Consider the following 12,085-nt stretch of genomic DNA (forward strand, 5'->3'; position numbering starts at 1 on the left):
TTTCTAATGCAACGCTAATGAGATAGTGTGCTCTGGGAATTCAGCTTCCTAAGTGAAATGATTATGTCACAACTGACTGAGGCTGCCAATCATTTGGCATTTATTCTTGGGAGACATTCTGGGCAGACTAGGACAGTGAAGATTGTCACTCATGATCCAAGATTTAAAGATGAATTAAAAATATTTGAGTCTTTTAGTTTTTTTCTCTTTGATTAAATAATTTCTCCCCGTTTGTACAAAAAATAAGACACTGATTTTTTAAAAATTAATTACAGGAATTTCAGCAGAGTATAGCCCTTATTGAAGGTTTACAACCATTTTCAACATATATGATACAGACAGCTGTAAGGAATTATTATTCAGATCCTTTGGAACAATTACCTCTGGGAAAAGAGATTTGGGGAAAAACTAAAAGTGGAGGTGAGTTACGGGTACGGTGTGGGATTTTCTAGAGTGGAATTTTGTGATATATGTGCTTGTGTGTGCCTATATTTGTTTTTTTGGGTTTTTTAAAAATAAATTTATTTATTTAATTTATTTATTTTGGGCTGCACTGGGTCTTTGTTGCTGCGCCCGGGCTTTCTCTAGTTGCGGCCAGCAGGGGCTACTCTTCACTGTGGTGCACAGGTTTCTCATTGCGGTGGCTTCTCTTGTTGCAGAGCATGCGCTCAGGGTGCGCGGGCTTCATTAGTTGTAGCATGCAGTCTCAGTAGTTGTGGCCCACAGGCTTTAGCGTGCAGGCTCAGTAGTTGTGGTGCACGGGCTTAGTTGCTCTGTAGCATGTGGGATCTTCCCGGGCCAGGGCTCGAACCTGTGTCCCCTGCATTGGCAGGCGGATTCTTAACCACTGAGCCACCAGGGAAGCCCTATACTTGGTTTTTATCTGGATGCTAAGTTATCTTTATTATGTGAGTTTTTATTAAACTTAATAAGAAAAATGTATTTCTAGGAGAATATTCTGTTGACATATCCTTACTCTAACACCAGAAGATGATGGAAAATATCCCATCAAAATGAAAAGCAACTACATGGCAAAATATCATAATCAATTCTATGTGTCTGGAAACACATTCTTTGGTCTCACCTCAGTGTCACTCTCTTCCCATGTATTTACAGGTCTCTGTACATGTGGTGAAACCTAGGAAAGCCAAGCCTTTTCTCTATGCGAATTTTACCAAGGCTACTGAGTTGTAAAGTAATATAACATCATTGCCTTAAAGAAAGTGGATTTAGAATCTGAAAAGGTGTTGTAAGAGGTGGCGATTATTATGAGGGGAGGCTATTTCTTTCACACATCTCTGATGCCATTCACAAAACTCACCCGAATTGGATTATTCATCACTGGCCATATCCTTGAGCGGCAGCCAGAGAATGATTTAGTCATTAGGCAAAAATAAGCGAAAGCCTTTCAGGCAGGCTGTTAACTTACCATTATGTAGGAGGCTGGCTTTCCTTTGGAACATCTGTCATTCATTGTGCTCACATGATATGCCTATTCCTCAATCAAGACCCCATTACTTCTTTCCATCTTTCAGTGCTGTTGCAACATGCCTTATTGTGCACTGCTATTTATTTCAGTACCAGAGGCAGTTTGGCTCACTAACACAACGGTGCAGTCAGACACCAGCCTCGTTATATCCTGGAGAGAATCTCACAAGCCAAATGGACCGAAAGAGGCAGTCCGCTATCAAGTGGCAATCTCTCATCTGGCTCCCATTCCTGAGACTCCACTAAGGCAAAGTGAATATCCAAATGGGAAGCTCTCTCTCCTTGTTACTAGACTGTCTGGTGGAAAACTCTATGTGTTAAAAGTACGGCGAGTATATTGGGTACTTTTATTGCCATTCTCAAGTGCAAGGTTCTAGAAAAGTTAAGCAATTGTTCTTTTCTACAAAAAGGTTCTGGCCTGCCACGCAGAGGAAATGTGGTGCACGGAGAGTCATCCTGTCACTGTGGAAACATTTGAAACGCCAGAGAAACCTCATGCCTTGGTTCCAGAGAACACTAGTTTGCAATTAGATTGGAAGGCTCCATCTAATGTTCACCTTATCAGATTTTGGTTTGAACTCCAAAAGGTACATCTCACTGTACACTTTTTTAAAAAATTTTATTTATTTATTTTTTTGGCTGCTTTGGGTCTTCATTGCTGCACGCAGGCTTTCTCTAGTTGTGGCGAGCGGGGGCTACTCTTCGTTGCGGTGCGCAGGTTTCTCATTGCGGTGGCTTCTCTAGTTGCGGAGCACGGGCTCTAGGGCACGTGGGCTTCTGCAGTTGTGGTGTGAGGGTTCAGTAGTTGTGGCTCACAGGCTCTAGAGTGCAGGCTCAGTAGCTGTGGTGCACGGGCTTAGTTGCTCCACGGCATGTGGGATCTTCGCAGACCAGGGCTCGAACCCGTGTCCCCTGCATTGGCAGGCAGATTCCTAACCACTGTGCCACCAGGGAAGCCCTCACTGTACACTTTTTTTTTTTTTTTTTTGGCGGTACGCGGGCCTCTCACTGTTGTGGTCTCTCCCGTTGCGGAGCACAGGCTCCGGACGTGCAGGCTCAGCAGCCATGGCTCATGGGCCCAGCCGCTCCACGGCATGTGGGATCTTCCCAGACCGGGGCACGAACCCGTGTCCCCTGCATCGGCAGGAGGACTCTCAACCACTGCGCCACCAGGGAAGCCCCCTCACTGTACACTTTTAATGCAAATCTTTGTTTTATGCTATAGAATAAATCAAAAGGACTTTTAAAAGATATCTCTAGGGCATCCATTTGTATAAATGAGCAATATATTTGACAAGATTCATTGATTCAGGTTTGCCAGATAGAAATGGTAAACTATCTAGACTAATTTCTGATGGAAAAAATTCCCAGTGAGATTAATTTGCTCTTAAAAGGCTTCACATAAAAGGGTATAAATTATGGTTTACTGGTTTCATAATGTTTTACTTACTTTAGATGTTACCAGCATGGCTCTTCAGTTTAAAGTCCATAGCAATTTGCTGTTTTCTATGAAAAAAAATGGAAAGAAATGAACAAACATAAATCTAAAACCTTGTTTAGAAATGTTCTTTCAGCCATTTCAGGGCTGAATAGCAACAGGAGAGAAGTAAAATATAAAACTAGTTTATTCTAAACTAGTTGGATCTTGGCTTATAAACTAATTTAAATGGCTCCTCATCCAAAACTCTTCACGCTTTAACCAATGTAAAAATGCCCACTGAATTTAAGCATCAGTTAATCTAATTAATTCACTACTAGGGAAAGTCTACATTAATTTTTATACTGATGTACTTAATAGATGATTAAGTTTTTATAACTGTGATGTTTCATTTTTCATTATTATATATTTGTGTGTCTGCATTTGTAAAGATTGGTTAGGAGTGTTTTGTTTAGTGGGAATTTAAAAACAAATCAGTATAGTCATGACCTCACTTTTCTTTAAAAATGGAGCTGCGGGCTCCCCTGGTGGCGCAGTGGTTGAGAGTCCGCCTGCCGATGCAGGGGACACGGGTTCGTGGCCCGGTCTGGGAAGATCCCACATGCCGCGGAGCGGCTGGGCCCGTGAGCCATGGCCACTGAGCCTGCGCGTCCGGAGCCTGTGCTCTGCAACGGGAGAGGCCACAACAGTGAGAGGCCCGCGTACCGCAAAAAAACAAAACAAAACAAAAACAAACAAACAAAAAAAAATAGAGTTGCTCCCCAGAGGTTTAAAATTTTTCTATGTAAAATATTTTTTATAATCTTGTACTTTTAGATAAAAACTATGAAAAATACAAAACAGCAGTGAATATTAAGTTGGTAAGACCAAAGACCATAGTGCAATCACATCTTTTCCATTGAGCATGTTTATGATGATTTGTTGCCTATTTAAAAAATGGTCATTTCATAAAAATTCAGTTTTAAATTGGAGAAATTGAAGGATCATCTCTTTGGGGACATCTATTTAGGTGAGCTTAATGTGGTTCAGTTTGAGGTCAAGGGGAGGGATATAAAGCTCATTTCCCAGATCAAAGACGTGAACTGAGGAAGGACCTTAGAGGTGATGACTCCAGCCTCTAGTTTTACTGATGAGAAGCCAGAGACCCAGTAAGGCGCCCTGATGAGTCAGATATCACAACCGTGCAGGGGAGGACCCTCAGGGCTGACTCATCCTTACAGAGGTTCTCCTTGGTTCATACACGGAAGGAACATGAGTCATCGTCACCCACCCAGCTTCGCAAAGTTTGGGAGAGGGGCAGCAGACAGGGGCCACCTGGCTCAGTCCTCATGACTTTCATGTGATGCTTTTTCTTTCAAAACTTCCGCTACACTTGCTCAGCACAGGTTCCAGATAGACCACTTAAGAAATCATGAAGCTGAACATGTAAGACAGTAATTTCTACATGCGCGACCACCTACAAGTACTAACTGATGAGCACAATAGAAGGCTGTGTTACATCTAGTCAGAAAGTTCTAATTCTTTTGAGCAAGTTGGATCTAACTCATAATGATAGGACAGCTAGCAATGGTCCTGTAACTCCACACACTGAAACTCTGAGGAGTGAGTGATGAGGGTGAGTAAATATTTTAATGAATTTTTTATCTTTTCAGAAAGGAAAGGAGAAAAGGATAAACTTCCAGTCTTCATCTTTTCCTTACATGGAAAAATGAGGGAATTAGAGCACAAGGCTAAATTTTTATCTTGGTCTTAAATTTCATAGATTCTTTCTCACAACAATGTATAGCAGAAGAACATATTCAATTTAAGATTGAGGAGAAACAAATAATTTTGCTTTGGTAAATTTTTTTCATGGAAATTCATTACAATTGTCTTTTTCTCAGCTGTCCAGGGGAATCCCTCCCAGAACCAAACATTTCTGAAGTTTCAGTCTCTGAAACTGAGACACTGAGTTTGCACCATAGTCTGCGCCATTTCCCTTACACCCTTGCCCAGGAATTTGGAAATCCTCTGTGGTAGCCTTCCCCCCTGCACCTGCTGGCCTCTGATGAATGGAAAATCCCAACTCCCTTGTGATTTACTGGGGTAGCCCGTGGTACCTCTCAAAGCTGATGGTCTGCCCAGAACATTCATTGCTGTGGTGAGGTCAATACTCCACAGTTTTCCAGCAAAGCCCCTGGTCAAACATCTCCCTGACATTCCAAGGAGCTCTGATAATTTGTGGTTGGTGTGGAATGTTGGGCCATCTAGACTATTCACTGAAGGCTTCTATGACAGAGCATTAAGGAGGCAGGACCAAAAAGGGCTAAAATTTTTGAGCCAGGGCTCAGCATTTCTCTCGCTCTGTCTCTCTCATAAAGTTCAGAATAAATATTAAGGACCCAGTGCATCTGTTTCATTAGGCTATATGTCTCAGTGGGATTGAGACATTTATGAGTTTAACAGGCAATGTCTCTGACATCAGCATTTCTGGTTTTTGTTTTTGTTTTTCATTCCTTCTGTTCCTCTTTCTTTCTGGAACCAGGTGGTCTACTTCCTGAAGGTGCTACAGAGAATCATTTCTAACTGAACAGAAAACTAATATAAAGTGCCCATCCAATGAAATGGCATGACCTTGTGAGTGCTAAATGAAAAAGGAGATGTAAAGTCAGGTTTATTTATGGAAACTGACCTTCTTAGGAAACTCTACCGAGGAAAAGACAAGAAGAACCCTTGACAGAATGCCTCTGTCTTTTCCTATTTGTACATTGAAAAAAATCATCATTTTCAAACAGGATATTAAGGGTCCAAACATACAGATTTTTTTAAAGCAGTGTTTCAAAGAAAGAAGTTTAAGATAGCTATAATTAGAGACCCAGTGAAATGAAAGTAACATTTCCTATATTTAACTTGTAACCTTGCTACTTAGTGACTGAGTGATGGTGGGCAAAAATGTCCTTTTAGGGAACTAGGCTTCCTATGTATAAATATAAGGAATGTTGGTTAGATGTCTGAAGAGGGTTTGAGGAGGAAAAACTAAATGTTTAATTTATAAGTCACTGTGGACTTCTTCAAAGAATCAAAATATGTAAAAATATTATTACTTTGAAATTAGCAAATCCGTGGAATTGAAAGTATCACTGTTTTGATCCATCATTTCCCCTCAGGTGTAAATTTGTGTTCTCAGTCATCCTGATTTAATAAAAATGCCTTTGATTAGGGATAACAAGAAGTCAAGCTTTGAATCCTCCCTGATGATATATAGTCAGGGGTGCACTTCCCACCTTGGACTTATCTTAAGGACCACCATTCAAGTCGCTTATAGCTTGTCATAAAAAATAAAATTGCTGTTGGTGGTAAGGATAATATTTGGGATCAAACACTCATAAAGGAGCTTTTATTTTTTAATAGAAAGTAAACTTTAAATTTTAATTGCCACAACCTTTTGAATTTCTATGTTTAAAATGTTTTTCTTAAAGAAACAAAATGTTAATTGAGACTTTTTTTCTAGTGGAAGCACAATGAATTTTACCATGTTAAAGCTTCGTGCAGCCAAGGTCCTGCTTATGTTTGTAACATCACAGATCTACAGCCTTATACTTCCTATAATGTCCGAGTAGTGGTGGTGTACAAGACAGGAGAAAATAGCACCTCACTTCCAGAAAGCTTTAAGACTAAAGGTGAGTACTAACATATTCCGCACTTAGAAAACTTTAGACGTTTCTCAATTCTTTTCTCATCGCTTACTTCACTAATGCTAGAGGTTGAGATTTTTCTTAAAAGAGTAAATTACTATCTCTAGAGCCTGACTGAAGAAACTGAAAAGAGGTAGGAGTCCTTACTGGCAGTAATGAGATAATACTCATCTGGTCTTGCAGGATCCTGAACTGGGCAAAATTATTTCAGTATTCTGATTTCCTGTCTAGCTATGATATTTTGCAGTAAGAACTAAATGAAAACAGTGTCACTGAGTGTTCAAATATTTACTACTGACTACTATAACCAGATGCCCAAAATAAAAAATATCTAACAAGTATATTAAATTAACTAGTGTTCTAAAAGGTATACCATAACTCCAAGTTGATCCCTATAGGAATCAAGGGAAAGTGCTCCCAAACTTACAATAATTCTTTTTATTTGCATCACTATTTCATGTCAGGCTAAGATCTATTGTTACTCCTATCACTAATCCATCTAATCTGTCACTAATAAAAACCTCAGTTACAAATTTAAAAATATGCAATCATATAAGAATTTCTGAATATTTCTTGAATAAAATTTTTGAATAATTTTCTGAATATTTCTTTAATGTATCTGGCTTTCCTCTGAGTAAATACAGTCTATAGAAAGATGTTTTTGCAGAATATTTTATACTTCTACATACAAATCAGATTTTCTTTTGTTTCCAAAGCTGGAGTCCCAAGTAAACCAGGCATTCCAAAATTATTAGAAGGGAGTAAAAATTCAATACAGTGGGAAAAAGCTGATGATAATGGAAGCAGACTTATGTACTATATCCTTGAGATCAGGTATGTCCGTTTGCAAAAATGCTTTGTAAACTACAAAGACCTAAGCAGTTAATTGTAAGGTATTATTAGATCAAAAGTAACACTATTTATGAACGTGTATTCATAAATAAACACAAAGGATCTTTAGTTTAAGGGCCTTGCATGCATCATTAGGTTCTTTGCACAATTCCTAGTGGTCAGCCTTGGCACTCAGTTACAAGGCAGGTAGTCATTCTTCTCAGAAATCTGCAACTGCTTGTCGATGGAAACAATTCAATCTTTTGAGCATGTAACTAATATTTACTTAGTACCTATTCTGAGCTGACGTTTGATGTTAGATGCTGGTATGCATGTAAATTTCTGAGGTTAATTTGTTTTAGGAAGATGAATAAGGTCTAGCCAGAATTGACAATGAGTTAGGTATTTTTCAGAATGGAAAATCAGGTCAACATCCGAAATGGCCTGCAGTGTATAGGCAGCCCAGGATTCTCTCTCTATTGCCAAGATTACAGTTTGTAGTGTGTTCCCAGGGACTGAAAATGTGCCTCTGATGAAAACCTGATGAACATATGCAACCTCAGATCTGGCCAGTATGGGGAGCTCTGTGAATCATAACTGGCTCAGATGGGCTGATTTTGTGCCAACTTGAGGGGAGAATTCCAAATTCCACAGACACTCCCCTCACGGGACTCTGAAGCCATCTTTTAAGATGCTCCAAGGACAAAAGTCACTTCCATAATTATAGTCCTGGCAACTTGAGCTTTAGATCTATTTTTGCTTCATCTTGCCCTGGCATTCCCATAGCCTTAAAAAAATTTCCTGCTCATGCTAGAGAATTATGTTGGCCATATTTCTAACTGAAACTTTCTTGAAATTTCTGTCACTCTTTTTTTTTCATGCAGAGTGAAATACATTCTGACCTGCAGGACCATCCTGGTGGTCTGTGACTGCAATTACGTTCACCAACCAGGCCACACCACGGTCTTACTAGGACCCCTGGAGTGTATTCCCCTCAGTAACACCTTAAGTGCATGGCTCCATAAATACTCTGCATTTCCTTGCCCCCAAGTCTCTACTCTCAGGAGAGGGACTATGGTATAATAGAACGTATTATCTGTCTCAGAGTACATCACAGTATCTCAGAATATATTCTTCAGTCAGGATACTCGTGTGTACTTGCTGATGGTGCAGTGGTGGTCGTAGTGCAAGGTGCATGCACTTGGGAGCTGAGCTGACTGTATGAGTTTTCCAGGGAAGCTGGGACAAAGTACGACCAACTGGGTGGCTTAAAACAACAGATATTTATTCTCTAGCAGTTCTGGAGACTAGAAGTCTGAAATCAAGGTGCTGGCAGGACTGCGTTCTAGGGAAGCATCCTTCCTTGCCTCTTCTTAGCTTCTGGTGATGACTGGCAATCCTTGGCATTCCTTGGTCTGTAGATGCATCACAACAGTCTCTGGCTCTGTCATCACATGATGTTCTCCTTGTATGTGTCTGTGTCCAAATTTCTCTTTCCTAAGAGGGCACTGGTCATTGGATTTAGGGCCCACCCTTATCCAGTATGATCTCATCTTGACTTAATTACATCTGAAAAGACCCTATTTCCAAACAAGGACACATTCACAAGGTCTGGGTGGCATGAATTTTGGGGGGAATTATTCAACCCAGTACACAGACCATGTTTAAATCCTTGCTTTATTGCTTTCTTAAACTTAAGTTTTCTCATCTGTAAAATGGGATGATGATATCTACCTCTTTAGGTTGTTGAGAAGATTCAATGAAATGAAACGACATTATGAAAAGCCCCAGTACGGTGTGTTGTAAATAGAAGGTGCTCAACCAAGGAAGCATTCTTCCTTCTCTTCCTCAGTGGCCAATATCTGTGAAGAGGCCCTTTATACATTTTTAAGGGTCTCCTTCTCTTGGATCAGCGTTGTTTGGGTTGAACAATGAAATTGCCAATGCCCAACGTGAGACTTCACACAATGTACAAAATCACTGTATCCTGCAGCTTTACTTAGGATGGTCCTGAGGTCACTTAGCTCCTGGTCACAGTTGTGACCATCCTTGCTGCCCTTGCTCATTCCCCGTCCCTCAGAGGCTCAGCCCTTGCTGTCCTTGGTGCTCTTTCAGGACAACCACTCAGTTAGTGGGAGCAGAACTGGTTTCCATTACTTATCCTCAAGGTTACTGTGGGTTGGTACTAAGTCCTAAAACGGCTGTGGTCTGAGAAGTTTCAGATTTGAGAAGTTCGTTGTCAGAAAAGACATAATTGGAAGGCCTTGAACTTGCCTTCAGTCTGTGGTTCTGTTAAAAGTAATTTCAGTTATGTCTTTCGAACCCCAGCTCTTGTTCTCTTCCCATGTTTCGTTATGAAGAATAATGAGGATTGACATTGAGGTAGTGCAGGCCAATATAAATGGAAGCAATGAACCTTGGAATCTCAGATACAATGATAACTTTGGCAGCTGAACTATTTTGTTTTCCTTTTCAATTTTATGTCCTGTATTTTATCCAGATATGGTATCAGTAAATGACAGATAGCATAAGACACCAAAAATGAAGAAAAATAAAAAATTCCCAGTTAAAAATTATGAAATAATTGTCTTACATGTTTGGAATTCTGAGGCAAGTTTGCACACACCCTATAGTAGTAAGAAGGGGATCTTCAGCTTTCTCTTGGCCATTGATTATTTGTAATTTTCCAGATGGGCTGAGTTGGTTGGCTCCAGGCACTGTTGGGATGACTTTATAAGACTCTGCTATGTTCTGTAGCCGAACCATGTGAGAGGAATGAAATCAAGGGCAAAGTGTGCAACAGGAGACGCTTTGGAGTTCTGTCATTAAATGATATATGAGCACCTAGAAATAACCCATATATTCTCTTGTATATTTCCTATATTTATAACTTTGCTCTTTCTTTTGCAGTAAGGGCACTTCAAAGAATTCACAGAACCAGAATTTACTGTGGAAGATGGCATTTAATGGCTCGTGCAGTAGCATTTGCACATGGAGGCCCAAAAACCTGAAAGGAACATTTCAGTTCAGAGTAGTAGCTGTAAATAATCTGGGTTTTGGTGAATATAGTGGAATCAGTGAGGATATTATATTCGTTGGAGGTATGTTATCATGTCTGTCTATATACTAACTTATTACAACAAGGTTCAGAGGTAAAGATAAGTGAATTCTTAGCATTAGCAGTAAATTGGGTGAATGTATAACTTTACCAGTCTATCATTGAAACAACTGAACTATTCATTTCATCTGATGTGATCTTCCTAAAACATCAAGATTGGCATGTCCTTTTTCTCCTCAGTAACAATCAGCTAATTGTTAATGCCCACCACATCAAGTCCATGTTCCTAGATGGATTTCCAAGGTTGTCCACAGTCTGGTTTTTATCCAGCTTTATTATTCTGTTCCTGGTACTCTCATCTGCTACACAACAGGCCTGAAACTCTACTTAACGATATCTATATCTTCCACTGGGTAGCCTATTTTTGTTCGTAACACATTACCTTTCTAATCACATAGGCTAGAAATCTCAGTACCACGTAGGATTTTTCCCTCTATTTGGCCACCAAATTCTGTTGATTTTATTATCTTGATTTTGGTCTAATGAGTTCGCTTCTTCCTATTCCTACTTTGACTTTCCTAATTTAAACTACCATTTCTAGCCTGTGCTCTTGGCTTAATCCTACTGCTGACAGTTAATCCAGCTGAAGCACAATCTGGATCACTTCACCGCTCTCTGAAATGCTTGAAATGGCTCTCCATTCACTGCCTTCAGAATCAAGTACAAACCTTTCTGTGGCATTTAAGGCCTTTCGTGATTTGCCCTCCGACTGTGGTTCATTTTTCCTGATATTTATCCTTATGCTGTAGCCATGTCAGACTGGTAAAAAACTTTCATGACACTGGGTCCTCAGCCTTTGTTTCCCTCAGCCTAGAATGCAGGCTTGTACCACCTACCACTTGTCCTTAGCTGGGATTTCCTTTCTCTCACTTTCTGTCAACTAAAATTCTTCTCATCCTTCAAGGCCTAACTTTATTTTATTATTATTTTTTAAAAATTTTATTAACATCTTTATTGGAGTATAATTGCTTTACAATGGTGTGTTACTTTCTGTTTTATAACAAAGTGAATCAGTTATACATATACATATGTCCCCATATCTCTTCCCTCTTGCATCTCCCTCCCTCCCACCCTCCCTATCCCACCCCTCTAGGTGGTCACAAAGCACCGAACTGATCTCCCTGTGCTATGCGGCTGCTTCCCATTAGCTATCTATTTTATGTTTGGTAGTATATATATGTCCATGCCACTGTCTCACTTTGTCCCAGCTTATCCTTCCCCCTCCCCGTATCCTCAAGTCCATTCTCTAGTAGGTCTGCATCTTTATATCCGTCCTGCCCCTAGGTTCTTCATGACCACTTTTTTCTTTTTATAGATTCCATATATATGTGTTAGTATACAGTATTTGTTTTTCTCTTTCTGATGTACTTCACTCTGTATGACAGACTCTAGGTCCATCCACCTCACTACAAATAACTCAATTTCGTTTCTTTTTATGGCTGAGTAATATTCCATTGTATATATGTGCCACATCTTCTTTATCCATTCATCTGTTGATGGACACTTAGGTTGCTTCCATGTCCTGGCTATTGTAAA

The 12,085-nt window shown here is 39.9% G+C and overlaps 1 protein-coding gene across 1 annotated transcript in view; it reads left to right on the forward strand.

Annotated features, from left to right (window-relative positions):
- The window catches only part of ROS1 (ROS proto-oncogene 1, receptor tyrosine kinase), a 116,191-nt gene that overhangs the window by 70,003 nt on the left and 34,103 nt on the right, over positions 1-12,085 (forward strand). The window contains 6 exon segments of the mRNA XM_007454922.1: positions 276-420; positions 1,579-1,811; positions 1,899-2,075; positions 6,417-6,585; positions 7,317-7,434; positions 10,342-10,532. Of these exon segments, the coding sequence (XP_007454984.1) occupies positions 276-420; positions 1,579-1,811; positions 1,899-2,075; positions 6,417-6,585; positions 7,317-7,434; positions 10,342-10,532 (1,033 nt within the window).

Source organism: Lipotes vexillifer, unplaced genomic scaffold (assembly GCF_000442215.2).
Source record: "Lipotes vexillifer unplaced genomic scaffold, Lipotes_vexillifer_v1.1 scaffold58, whole genome shotgun sequence".
Taxonomy (NCBI): domain Eukaryota; kingdom Metazoa; phylum Chordata; class Mammalia; order Artiodactyla; family Lipotidae; genus Lipotes; species Lipotes vexillifer.